The sequence below is a fragment of the Nomascus leucogenys genome, chromosome 5 (assembly GCF_006542625.1).
Source record: "Nomascus leucogenys isolate Asia chromosome 5, Asia_NLE_v1, whole genome shotgun sequence".
Classification (NCBI taxonomy): Eukaryota; Metazoa; Chordata; class Mammalia; order Primates; family Hylobatidae; genus Nomascus; species Nomascus leucogenys.
In genome coordinates, this window is record NC_044385.1 from 55,850,771 (window position 1) to 55,865,257 (window position 14,487).

General features: G+C 48.2%; 1 protein-coding gene across 17 annotated transcripts in view; it reads right to left on the bottom strand.

Annotated features, from left to right (window-relative positions):
• Positions 1-14,285, bottom strand: part of NFASC (neurofascin) — a 196,361-nt gene extending 182,076 nt beyond the window's left edge. For 16 of the 17 annotated variants that reach the window (XM_030813150.1, XM_030813139.1, XM_030813145.1 and 13 more), the window contains exon 1: positions 14,160-14,285. In XM_030813150.1, the coding sequence (XP_030669010.1) occupies positions 14,160-14,266 (107 nt within the window). In that variant the 5' untranslated portion in view covers positions 14,267-14,285. The remainder of the gene's footprint in view (positions 1-14,159) is intronic. The other variant, XM_030813142.1, reaches the window with a different exon arrangement.
• Between the last annotated feature and the right edge of the window lie 202 nt (positions 14,286-14,487).

Consider the following 14,487-nt stretch of genomic DNA (forward strand, 5'->3'; position numbering starts at 1 on the left):
CACTCCCACATCAGCCTTCCAGGAGGGCCCAGCATACAGCATTCATTCCTTTAAGCCTCAGCTTCGCTCCACACCAATGGCAGACAACTCCCATCCCAGGTGTCTGAGCAAGGTAACACACTGATGGCCCCACTGCTGAGGGCAGCCAGATGGAGGAGGAAAGGAGGCAGGATCCTGGGGGCCCACCAGCCAAACCCATCCAAGCCCCAGTAGTTCATGAAGCCCATCCATGTCCCAGGAGCCCACTAGGCTTCATGCTGACTCCTAAAATAAAAAGACAGGTTGTGCTGGAATAGCCACAGGTCAGTGGGAATAAAAAGGTTAAGCATTAAAACCCCAGGCCTCTGTGGTCAGATGGAGCATTTAATGGTGTTTCACAGAACGGGCCAGGCTTCTGGGTGACAGGGGATTTGTTTTTGGCCCAGGCCTAACTGGAAGTTTCTATTCCAACCAGAGGAGCAACATACTGACCATGTACACTCAAAAATGGGAAAAAGAGTTTTCAGACAGAGAAAGCTCTAGGGACACTCAAAGAGAAAGAAGGAGGAGAAAGCTAAATGTAAAAGCAGGGACTTAGCAGAGAACAAATCGAAGCAATACAGTGCTTAAACCCTCTGTACTTTAAGTAAACTTTGAACAATTCATAAGCAAAGCTTAAGAAAGTTCTGGGTGGTGTAAAACTGGCCCTGAAGAATTTCATGAAATACGTAAGAGAAGAATCAGCCAAATTAGAAGATATCAAGGGAACAAATGTGAACCAGATATGCTTAGTCAGACCTCAGGGAGAAGCATTAGAAATGTATATTGGAAGCCCATTGCATGTCTGCGGTTCCTAGGTAGTCAGGCTTGAGTTTCCAGTCTGGTGAGCTATATATTGTTCAGTGTGGGTTCAGTTAGCCTCAGCAAATAACTAATAAGGTCTTGAGATAAAGATCTACTCCAGGTATAGATGTATAAGCACCTGGACTGGGGCTCCACCCACTAACTGGTCAGACCATGCAAATCAACCCTCCCTGTTTCCTTTTACTGAAGAGCTTAGCTAGGGTGACTTCTGCCAGGAAGTGCCCTTGCAATAGCATCACAGCAGAAGCCAAAGGGGTGGACAGGAGGAGAGCAGACATCAGACCTCCTCTCAGTGCTAAACCTACTGGAGGAGAGGAGTCACCGACCCGTCAGGATGGGGGGACTGGCACCAGGTGATACAAACATTCTGTTGACATCACACCTGGAAGTAAGATGGTTAGGGAAGGCTCATGGGGTTGTCCCCCTTGTATGTTCCCATTTTCTTTTAATACCACAATCAAAAGTAAACCTGTAAGTGAAACAGACCAATGCTGGGTTCAATGGCTCTGTCAAGCAGAGAGGGGACAGTGGTGGCAGGTGGTGATTCTTCTATGGGGAAGATGTCACAGCCTCAGCCTCAGGGCCTCAAGAGCACTGAACAGTGGCTTTACGGTATGGTGTCAGCCAAGACTCACAAAGCTCCCATGCTGTCAGATCCTAACATTCCCTAACAGAAGATTGGAGTCTCTGTGATACTCAGACTCTTATCTCACTAACTAATACAAGCAACAGCCAAACAAGGAGGCTTCTCAAACAAAGGGATCATCAACCCGTGCTGGAACCCAGAGTTTCCCGATGGGTAATGAGCTGGGATTAGGAGACTTTGGATTCAGACACACCCATGTGCTATGTGGGGCAAGGTGGTTCCCCTTCTGAGCTTCCGTTTTCTCAGTGTAATGGGAATAATAACGTCCAATCAGGGTTGTGATGAGTCAATGAGATGACAAAGTCAAGCATCTAGGACAGTCGCTGATACAGAGTAGGTGTCCAGTCAATTGCATGTCCCATAGCCTTCTTGTTATTCTGTAGATGCAGGCACACATAGTGAGACCCCAGAGGGTTGTTAGGACATGAGTCAGAGGGTTAACATTATAGCTTAGCCCTGCCACTTTGGAAATGAATTCTTATACAACCATTTATCTGTACAACACTAGCATTTACAGGACCACTTCTCTACGATTACTTAAATCGCCCTTTTAAGTGGGCATTAGTATCCTCATTTTACAACTGAGAAAATGAAAGCTAAGGAAGGTTGAACAGTTTGTGATAGTCACTTTAGCCACAGTCTTCTGATCCCTAATTCAGTCTCTGTCCTCCCCACCACCGGAATGATCATCCAGTTGGTATATATTTACTGAAAGTTGACTTAGTTTTAGGCATTGGACACCCACTTAGAGTCGCTATTCCAAGAGTAGAGCTAGCCTGCTCTAAGCCAGCTGCATTCTTTGATCCCTCATGGGTGATGGTGGATCTACAGGAGTGGTGGCCAGGGCAGTGGTAGTTGTGCAAGTGGTAGTTGTGGCACCAAGTGACAGAGCCCTTGGAATCATGTTGTAATCAACCGAACTAACCACCCACACATCAGAGAACTACTACTACTGTGATGCAGGTGTTAGTAATATACTGTAAGACATTCTCTGACCTCAAGCCACTTACAGTCTCTTGTTGTAAGGAAGATATGGCCATGTGAAAAGCACAGCAGAAGGAGGAGAAAAACTGTCCAGTGGTTCTCAGATTGGGCTATATAGTAGAATTACCTGGAAGGCCTTTACAACATCCCAGTACCTAGACCCAACCCTCAGAGATTGCAATTTATTTGGTACAGGTTGGGTCTCAGGTATCAGCATATTGTAAGATCTCCCCAAGTGATGTTACCATGTTGGCAGGGTTGAGAACCCATGTGTAGGGCCTTGTCCATCAAAGCGCAGTTTGCAGACGGGCAGTACTGGCATTACCTGGGACCTTGCTGGAAAAGCAGAATCTCAAACTCAGTCCAGACCTGCTGATTCTGAACCTGCATTTTAACAAGATCCCAGGTGATCTGTGTGCATGTGGAGGACTGAGGAGCACTATGTGGACGATGGTGAAGGGCAGACTCCTCCCTGCGAGGCAGCCAGAAAAGTCCTTCCCCAACCCCAACTGGAATATGCAGCCCACCCACTCCCCACCAGGCAGGGCACACCCCAAGACAGTAGAGCCAGGGGCCTGGGTGATCATGGGGAGCCACATCACCAAGCTCTGCTTCTCTTGCTCCTCCAGAGCTGCACCTGGGCCTGCATCATGGGGCTCCATGTGCCAGAGCTGATGGAGACCCAACAAATCTCTTCTGTGACTAAAAGGAAGTCTGAGAGCAAGGCTCTGTCACCATTTAAGTGACAAAAAGAAAAACGGATTTCTTCCCATTCCACAGCCCTCTTCCCCAATGTCCCTACCTTCTTCTAAGTGCTCTTCACCATGGAAGAGGAGAGGCGAGCTCAGGACAGCCCTACCTCAGTACAGCCCAGTGAGAGAGCAAGCTGCCTGACCAACCATAAAGGCAGCTCTGTCACTGCAGGCATGGAGGTGGCTGGTACCAGCTAAGCCATTCCCTCATGAAGGAGGGAATCCCTGAGAGGCCAGACAGGGACATGCATGTAATCTGGCCCCTCCAGCACCCTGCACCCCACCCGCAGCTCTGGATCCCCGCTACCACCTTTGTCTTTGTTTTTCCCTATCAGTTGTGTGTGTGTGTGTGTGTGTGTGTGTGTGTATTTCATACGTGCCTGCCTTTCCTCTCCCATTAGACTGGGAGCAACCATCTTCAGCTCCTCCTTTGTCAATGCCTGCAGTACTGAGCACAGAGACTTATGCCCAGCAGGGGCTCAATAAATATTATTTGTATTCATGTGCATACATTTTCTAGGGGTCAAACCCACTGCTCCATGCTAACAAAGAGTGACTCACAAGCAGGCCTTTATTAGGGATTACTATGAGCACACTGAGATTCTATTGGAGAAAACAAGAAGACAATAAGAAATACCTTCAAAAAGCATGCATCCTGGTTTAGGAAATCAGACTTATACATAGCAAGCCTAAGACCAGAGACACAGGAAATCAAGCATGTTTATGGTAAGGTTAGGCAGGCCTATGGAGGCTGGCATGTGCCAACACCATGGAAATTTTCTGCTCCAGTCTTTTGACAGATTATTATTACCTACCTCTTGCTTGGCATTTGTAAGCATTTATCACCCTTTGATACTTCTAACACTCACTCTTCCTTGGGGCAAAAATGGCTCAGAAAAACAAAAACAAAACATAAAAAGGCTCACCTGTACCCCTACCCTGGGCCATGTCCACTATACCAGATAAACAGGATGACTGTAAAGATACATAGAGTTGCAGTGGGAGATGGATCAGGACCGGGAACCTTTCTCTGCTGAGATGCCTGCAAACATCTGACACCACAGCACATTATTTGTACCCCACCCCACCTCGCCCGACAGCCAGCTTTTCAGGGCCATAAACACTGCATAGCTTTCCCGTTCCAGGCTCCAAAAAGTCTTAGATCAGGTCCCTGAGACCCCAGACAGAATCCAAGGAGCCTTGTGTCTCTGCTTTTGAATGGAAAACTTGCAGGGCATCATGGATGGTTTTTCTCATTATGAAAAGAAGAAAGTCAGGGCAAAACCCACAGCCAGACACAGGCTTCAGTTTGGTTTCAGCATGGGGCTTTCTCCAACAATTTGTCAAACTTAACCCCACTCAAAAGTTCACTTTACTCTAAGTCAAAGATGCTTAGGTATGAGGATCAATAAGGAGAGGTAAGTGGCAAAGGTCAAAGATTCTGACTCAATAGAGCTGTGCAGTCTAATACAGTAGGCACTAGCCACGTGTAGCTATTTAAATTTATATTTGATTTAATTCAAAATTCAATTCTTCAGTCATATTAGCCACATTTCAAGTGCTCATGTAATTGGTGGCTTAATTATGTTAGACTGTGCAAATACAGAATATTTCCATCATCAAAGAAAGTTCTATTGGACAGTACTGATATAAAGCATTTAGATGTTTCATTTGAAGTAACGAGTAGGGTGTTCTGGGAAGTTCTGCTGCTCTCCCCTGGTTTGTTGGGGAGGCTTTAGGTGTTCCGTGGAATGTTGAATAGAGAGTGTGCATTTTCATAATGAAAGAAGCAATGTGCTGGAATTCTCATGTAAACACAAAAGTTCTAAGGCAAAACTTACAAGGCTACAAACTGGGTCATCTTAGCATGTATACGTGGACACACAGTCTCTCCATACTTTTGCTTTCATCACAAGGACTATGAAGTCAGATACCATAACTAGTTTACTGACAAAAAGCCCACATGCTGCCTAGTCCTAGCCAGAATCATTCTCCAGATCCCCTTGGCTGGTTCTAAGCATTCCCCGGCTTTACTTTCCAACGCAGCATCACTGAAGAGAAAAATCTCTCAGGTCAGGTCAGCACTCTGGACAGCGACAAACTCCTTCCCAGTGTATTTCAGCACTCCCCTCTGCCCCAAACACCCTTCAGAAGGAACTATCCCCTCAGAAGCCACCAGGTGCCTGGGAAGGGACTTCCCATCCACTTCTTCTAACACCACAATCTTGTTGTCTTCAGAGCAAGACAGCGTTCAGCTATGAAGCTTCAAATACTCCTCACCAACTCCAAAAAAATCACTCCTCAGTTAGCAAGCCAAGGTTCGCCACAGTCTGGCCGCAGACCGCTCCTTCCACTGCTCCAGCCTGGCCAATTCACCATGCCTGACCATACTAGCTGTTTCCCTCTTCTAGCCCTTTGAGTGGGCACTCCTTTCCCCACCAGAAATGTCATTTTCTTATCTTTGCCTATTCAGGTCCTACCCATCTCTAGAGGCCCAAGCCAACCCCCACTTCTCTTCAGAACTTTCCCCAAAGACTTTAATCTACACCAATTTCCTCTGTTCTCTGACATCCCAAAGCACTTCTAGTTTAGATCATGCTGTAGAAACTTAATTACCTATCAATCATCTTGTATCATTACCAGGTTCATATGTGAGTTTTGCCAGAACTAGCTTTTGCCAACAACAAGCCATGCAGCCACAAGTCAGTCATGCCACACTTCTGAGTCTTCATTTCTTGATTAGTAAAATAACTATCTTGAACTAAAACATTTCTAACATTTTTTGAGTTGGGGTTTCTCTCAGAACAAGTTTCCACCTAGAAGAGTGCAATGCACATAGCAGGGTCTTCAAATAATAACTGCAGATGCAATGAATATCTGACAAAAACAAAACGAGGGCACATCCCAGGGCTGAGGCCAGCCACAGAATCCTGGTTTAACTCCCAATGTGGATGACAAAGGCTTCAGTTCCACTCAGTGTGTGATGATAATCAGAAAGATATCTAGTTTCTGCCCTTACCAACGTCAACATAGAAATATCATCTATGGCCTTGGAGGCATTTTCCTCCATAAAGGCATTCACCTCCAACATGTGGAAAAATACCACACAATGGGTATTATAACAATGGCAGTGACAACAATGTCTTGCATATAAATTTATCTTATATAGGTCAGCCAACACCTGACAGCAATGTACTAACTTCATTTACTAATTACACATAAGCCCAGATAGACTAGGAAAAGTAACAAGAAGCATAAACATTGGTGGTGCCCCCAAATAAAACTCTGGCTGGTCTCATGAGTCAAGATGTTCCAAGAATTAGGTGGCAGGGAGACAGACTTAAAATTTTACCTCAATATTACACCTCCTGTCAAAATGATAGATAGCTATGATACCAACTCATAATTAACATCCTGTTATTCTCAAATAATTTGGCTTATGGTCAACACACAGTAAGATATAGGGGAGATTCTTCCACCTTTGAACAAGAAAAAAGGCCTAGAAATATTTAATAACTTCTATCCTGCAAATAAAGATAAAACTAGAACCAGACCTAGTTGGAATAATTCTACTAACACAGGCACCACACATGCACACCCACACACAGACACACATGCACACACATATCCACATACACAACTCAGAGAATTCTTAGTAATATAAAGAAAAGAGTGATGAAATTTTCTGACCCTGAAATTGGAGCTTTCACCAAATAGTTGTTTAAAATGCTACTGCCAAAGCAAATTGGCCAGCATCAGTAAAGAAAAAGGGAATTTTCATCACTGGGAAAAGTTCTTGGAATCACTCTGCTAGCCATTCACTCTCATCCCAGAAAATCACAAGATCTGAGAACAAAACTTAGCATCTGGTCAATCCACCTCCAGTTGGCCTAAACTGGATCCAGGAAAGCTAGCTCAGCATGAAGGCCAGAACTCTCCCATCCTAGGAGGCCTTTCCCAGAGCTGGGCATCCTATGTGCTCAGAGAAGCAAAGCAGGGAGACGGCAGTGCAACCAGGTTAGAAGAATAAAGACTAGCACTCAGGGTTCTCTATGATTTTGTCTCCATATACTGCTCCAGACACATCCCTCACTACTGAATTACAAACACCCACCACCCAAACCATGCCATTTACCTTCATGAATCAAAGATCCTCTGCATAGTCCTGCCTTTGCACATGCTTTTTCTCCAGTAGTCTTGGAGAAAGTCTTCAAGTCTTGATATCTCAAGACCCACCGGCCGGGCGCAGTGGCTCACGCCTGTAATCCCAGCACTTTGGGAGGCTGAGGTGGGTGGATCACTTGAGGTCAGGAGTTCGAGATCAGCCTGGCCAACATGGTGAAACCCCATCTCTACTAAAAATACAAAAATTAGTGGGGTGTGATGGTGCATGCCTGTAGTCCCAGCTACTTGGGAGGCTGAGGCAGGAGAACTGCTTGACCTAGGAGGTGGAAGTTGCAAGGTTGCAGTGAGTCAAGATCACGCACTGCACTCCAGCCTGGGTGACAGAGCAAGACTCCATCTCAAAAAAAAAAAAAAAAAAAACAGACCCACCTCAAGTACTTCCTCTTGCAAGAGGCTTTTCCAGATCACCCAAGCTCAATGTGATCTTCCGTCAGCTTTCTAGAACTTACTTTCTGGAATTAGCAAATATTACTTATATTTGGACACATATCTCTTACCACCTGTAGGGCAGGAGACAGGGTCTCATAAGCCTCCACATTGCTCCAGAAGATGATGTGGTACCCCTGACCCAAATAGCAGGTGCTTGGTGATGATGATGAGAATAATTAGACCTTCTTAGGAGGTTCATTTGCCACCTAAAGTCAGAACTAGGTATGAAGCTAAGTACGTGGGGCTGGGTGGGGCAGGCAGAAACAGGCCAAAAGGGAACCCAATTGGAGGACCACTGTTCACGCAGCCTTCCTCCAACTCTGGGTGCCAAGGACTTTTTTATTCTAGGATTGAGCGGGAAATCCTTCTTTCCAACCCCTGAGCGGCTGATCCCAGGCTGTTTATCTCGTTAACTCTGTTTATTGTGATCCTGGTAAGAGGTTCTGAAGCTCTCCAAGCCCCTCTCTAATTAAATTCATTAGAACAGATTGGGGCCTTCTTTCTGGATCTCAAAAAAAAAAATAACAACATGATTAGCATCACAATAATGGGGAGAGGGGCTGCCAGGGAGGCCTTTCAGGAGGGGCTGGGCTAGCCTGGGAGGGGAGGAGTGAGGAGGAGCAGGTGAAGGAGGAGAAGGCAGATGCTAAGACAGCTGCTTCCTGGAGGAAGAGAGCAGCAGGAGCCGGGAGGGGATGATAGGGGGGTGAGGAGATGACCCTACCATGCCCCAGGCACTCCAACTTTTTCATGGCACTGCATGTGGGAGAGGAAAGCCAGGACAAGAAATTAATCAATGATATAAATCCCAGAAACACGGGCTGCAGGACTGGAACTTGCAGCAATCTTGTAATTTTACAGAGAAAGAAATCCATTTAAGTTAACAATGGGGCCAGAAGTTGAAGGCCCCTCATGCCTTTTAGGATGATGTCCTTTTCCTGCAAGACTTTGCTGCATGGACCAGGGAGAAGGTGGGAGCCTAGGGGAGAACAGGCCGGATGAGGCAGGTCACTTCTTTCCCAGAGAATCTGAACCCAAGTTTTTGCTTATACACCTGATGGTTCCTTCATCTAGAATACCCTCTGCTTCTCTTGCATATCCAAATTCTGCCAATTCCTCAAGGCTCAGTTCCATTCCCACTACCTCTGTGTACAGCAGTTAGCATCTGATGAATATTTACTACCAGCTAGGTATTACATTGGGCCTTTCACTATCCTCTCACATTTAATCTCTGTAACAGCCCTGCAAGGTTCATATTAATTTCCCCATTTTGCAGATGAGCTGCAGCTATTCAGTTAGCAAGTGGAAGAAGCAGGGTCTGAACGTAGATCCGTCTGGTCGCAAAGGCTGAATGGTGTCTATGCCATGTCACCTCCATGACTCCAACAACCTAATGCAACCAAATCATGCTTTTCTTTGAAATTTTACCATCCAGGGTCTGAGGCACCAATGAAGATTTAATTAGACCCTGTATTGTCTTGTTCTCCAGGTGTTTTACCTGTCTGTCTTATTTCTTCTATTTGAAAGCAGGAACCACATTTCTATCTTTCAGAAGAAAGTAAGGCACTCAAAAATGCCTTCTAACTGAATCCTTCTAATAGATTTTCCTAGAAAGCCTTGTGCATGTGGATAAAACATCCTAGCTTTTTATTTTTCTACCCAGGGTTGGAGGTCGGAGAGGGAGGGGGGTGGGAGGTGGGGCTCAGTACAATATATGGGAGAGGAGCACAGGCTTTGAAGTCAAACAAATAAAGGTTTAGATTCTAGCGCTGCAACTCACCTGTTCTGTAATCTTCAACAAGTAACAGCTTCTCTGAATCTGTCATTTTCTGTAAAACCAGCAACTTAACAATATCTCATTTGTAGGGTTAACCCTTTGAGGACGAAATGAAATGATGCATATAAAGCACAGAGTAGGGTGCCTAGCACATAGAAAGAACTCGATAATGGTGACTATTGTTACTATGCCACTTTTATTTTTTCTGGCTTGCCTCAAGACCTAATGAAAAAAGGGTGGCCTGAGAGTTGTCAAGGTGGCACAATCTAACCAGTGTCCTGGGTCAGTAAAGCTGTGGAAGTGCCTACTCAAGCACCCTGCACAGCCATTAACTCCCAGGCCCTCTTCTGCAGTCCAGGGACCAGGCCATATACATCCAACATCTGCCCTTACAGTTAGCCTGGGCCCCTGCAGCTAGGCCTGGGCCTTAGCTGGGCATTGTAAGTGCCCAAAGGTTTGTCATCAACTTGCTCAAGCCAAGGCAGGGGTCTGTTCAGACAGTTTGGTGCCATCACTCCAGATCCTACTGCTCACTATGACCCCTCAGCCATGCTCCTACAACACCAGGATCATCTAACCTCAATCATAGCAGTTCTTGTGCTGAGTTTTAATTTGGTTTCATTTCTGTGTCTCCAATTTGACTTACATGCCCAATAGCTTGCACAGTTGCTGACAGATTCAAAGGCTCAGGACATATTGATGAAATGAACAAAAATGGGTGTGTGGGGGAAAAGAGGGGCTACTCAGACAGATGAAACTGACAGTCTCTCTCCTTAGGCTATTTTCCCACTTCGGCTATGGATATTTGCGGGAATCTGTGGTCAAGTGCATAGCTTCTAAGGACCTCTCCTGCTTACCAACAACTTCCCCTCCCCATCAATGACTCCCACCTGACTCTGACCTCCCCATAATGCCAAATCCTTTCACACACCTTGCAGGTGTGTGAACCTTGCAGGGCTCACAATATTTTTCCTCGCCTTGCTTCTGAGCACATCCCTGTGCATCTTCCCTACACGCGAGTAGCTCCCAGAGCCTCTTTCCTCTGACTCACTGACATTCTAAGCATATCCAGCCACACTTTACCCCTAAAATACAAGAGCTTAGAAGAAGGGATTGGGAGAGTTAAGCAGCCTCGACCTCATTGCAGAGCTCCCTTTGGGTATTCCCCTATCAGGTTGTAGCCACGTCTAGCTGAGTTCACCTACACACAGAACATCCCCCCTCTAGCCCTTCAAGCTGGGGATCTGACAACAACTTGAACCTCATCTTGTCCCCTACTCTTTTCCTGACAGTCAACTTCAGGATCAGCCCTGAGCTACCATTCTGGATGGCATCAGCCAAGCCCTCTTCATAGCTGTGGAGAGCAGAGTGCTGATACCACCGGAATTAAAGATCCGGCTGTGTAACATCCCTATCTGGATGCTCTTGCTCAAGCTCATCTATATTATTTGTCTGATCACCTATCTTCCTCTTCCATTGCCCAGGAGCTCGGAGAGATTGGACCCTGGCTTACTTTTCATCTCTATGGTCTCAGCACCTAGCAGAGCAGCACACCGTAGGGCTTAATGGATCTTTGTTAAATGAGTAAGAATGAAACCAGCCTTATGTTCCTCTCACTTCTCCCCTCCCCACCCCAAACATCACCCCAGCCAAACAGACTGAGAACTGAATTTTTCTGCTTCTCCCTCTCTGATTTCCTAAGAATTTCTTTTTCTAAAGACAAAGGGATGATTCTCACACCCTAGCTCCTGCATGATCTTGAAGATCTCAGGGTGCCTCTGGCCTCCAAAAAAGCCTGAGGGAGAAGAGTGGAGCCAGAGGTAGGAAACAAGTTGCAATAGGCTGATCAGAGCCTTGGCATCCTGTCTCTCACTCACCACAGAAATCAGACCCTCCTCTGGCCCACCCACCCCAGAAATGCAAAGCCAGAACCCCACCCGCAGCTCTCAGCCACCTCTTCAATGTGTGCCTTAAAGAACCAGCCTTTATGAGCACAGCCAGTTCAGCCCACAGGGAGCTGGCTAGGTACAATTGGAAGGTCTTGCTCCAGCTCTCTGGGGAGCTGGCTCCTCCCTCCATGTGCCTTGATTTATTTCTCCATAGTCTTTCTGATGCCAAACAAGGGGGTGAGGGGTGAGATTCATTGCACAAAACTGGGAAATATGTACATTGTTATCAGAATCCCCCACTTCACCTGAGCTCCAATCAAGCATTTCAACATCAGAACCTTAATCCAATCAGCTCTCAACAACAGCTGCAGGTAATGCTTTCTCCCTGTACAAGGAAAAGCTGGCAGCCCTTAGGCACTGATGCCAGGGAAAGCTTCCAGCCCCACCCCCTCTCACGCTGGAGAGGGGACGGAGAAGGGTGACAAAGCAAGGTGCAGTCAGTGCCCCCAGCAGCACATCCCTTGCTGGGCACTGCCTGAGGCCCATTCAGAGTTTACTGCACAGGAGCTGAAGGAGTCCAACCCTTGGATTCCTAAAGTGAGAAAGCCTCACAAAGAAGGGACAGAGTCTGTCTGCAATTTGCTCTTAACACCCCAATTTAAGCCTCTGGGTTTCGTCTAAGGCCCCAAGACAGGAATCGGGCTGCCATTTCCTGTTCCACAGTGGCAACCACAATTTCTGGGGCTAAGTGGGAGTGAGTCTCTTTCCTTATTGGCATAATTCTCTCTCTCTCTCTCTCTCTATACATGCATCACACAACACACACACATCACAACACACACACACACACACACACACACACCCCTTCAGTTGAATCCAAAGAGGGGAGAAATTACTCCCTCCGAAGTGCCAGCTCAGTCAAGACAAAAGGTGAAATGTATTAGTTGTGTGGCAGCCCCTCATCTCCTTCAGTTCTTCCTGCAATGCAATTCCACCACATCCAATCATCCCCAAACCAGAAGGAGGATAGATCTCTGCCTGCCTTCCTCCACTGCCCCCACCCCACAGCTGGTATGGCCCCTATCCCCAGAGGCTTCCATCTTCACACACATTTTCTCTGGGCTATTCTCCTATTGCTTTAAGTTCTCTGGGCTCTGAGGCTTGCTTTGGCTCCACACAAACAATTAAACTCCTGTCCAACCAGGTCTCAAAGTCCTGTGGCTTGCCCTTGCCTTGCTGGAGATTTGATTGAGGCCCAGCAGGGCCCAGCACATTTCCAAGGGTAGATGAGACACACTAGGCCCTCATGCCAGGGACACAGGCAGGCAGAAAAGGGGTATTGTTGTCCTCTCCCCCACACTGAGGGATGAGGCATCTCTGCTCAACACACACACACAGACACACACACATGCATGCACATACACACACCATGCCAAAATGCCAAGGAAGGAGTCAGGAGTAGAACCTGGCTCAGGACAGGATGGGTGCTGCCATGGGGACCAGATTCTAGGTGATTCAGCACTCTGCCCACTCTTGGCCCAGCCCATGGGACACACTCATGACAGCTCCAGATGCCAAAGTGCTGACTTGGAGGCTGAAACAGAATCTTTTCTAAAATCCAAAATTCTCCAGCCCTCCAGCAGGGCTCCTCATCCAGGCCTTTACATCAGGGCTCAGGCCAAGCCCCAGGAGGAGTCTGCTCAGTCATTCCCCTGGACCCTGCCCCTTCCCCATCCTAGTTTCCCAATGCCTAGCACCCCCTCCCCCAATCCATCTAGGAAACAAACCTGAACAGCTAGAGGAATGGAGTGGCTGCATGGCTGGAGAGGAACGTAAGAGAGAGGCCTACTAACCCCCCAGCATTCTTCTTCCCCAAGCCACAAATAGGATCAAACACGCAGAAAGGGGTTATATTCCACAACCAAGATCCCCACGCAGGGAAGGAGGGTCCAGGGGCCACTGAGGGAGGGCTGAGTACAGGCTGTACGGCTCCACACAGCACCAGGAAGGGCAGTGAGGGAAGGTGACGGGTGTCAGGCCAGCTAACAGCCAAAGGGGGGAGAAGGCGGGGTTCTTGAGACGGACTGTGATGCAGGAGGACACCAAGAGGCAGCTGGGAAGGGGCTGGGGCAGGGGTGCAAGGGGGAACCAGGGGAGGACAGAAACTGAGGGAGCAAATGGAGAGACAAGACACCAACTGGTAGGGGCATGAGATGGGGAAGAGAATAGGGGAGGCAAGAAGGGGCTGATGTGTGCGGTAGGAAAAATAGGAGGCATGGGGTCATCCAAAGTGGGGTGTCGAGGTAAACAGAAGTACAAGGGCAGGCAGGGCTCACGGATGAGGCGGGGACAGAGAGGAAAGGGAAAGGGTTGAGGATGCGGGAAGGGGGAGGGGACGCGGCCAACGAGATAGGGTGTTGGGGTGGGCAGGGGGCTGGGAGCTGGACGGGGATGGGGTGGGCATACGAACAGAATCGGATGGATTCGGGGCAGGTGACAGTGTGGAGAGGGGAAAGGATGGGAATGTGGACGGAGGGGGAGGGGGACAGGTCAGGGGATGGAGACAGAGAGAGGAGGGCGGGAACAAGGGGGTGTCGCTAGGTGGGTTTCCATGACTCTCTACCCTCATCTCTCTGGTGTTCGTGCTTGCCTACCTCCAAGGGCTCGGGCTCCGGCCCTGGGCGCTGTCCGAGCTGTCCGCTGCCGGCGCCGCCACTTCCCCCGCGTCCCCTGCTGCGCCTCTCGCCGCCAGCCGCCGCATTAGGGCAGAGACCAGCCCGTGCGCGTCCCCGGGCGGCCGGCGCGCCCCCGACACCCTGCGTGCGCGCCCCCGCGCCCCTCCCTTCGCGCGCCGAGCGGCCGCGGAGCGGGGACCAGGACAGAGGCGGAGGGAAGGATGCTCCGGACGCATCCCCGCCTGGCGTGCTGGGGAGCGGTGCGCAGAGCCAGGGCCGGAAAAACAAATCCTCCTTTCTCTTTTCA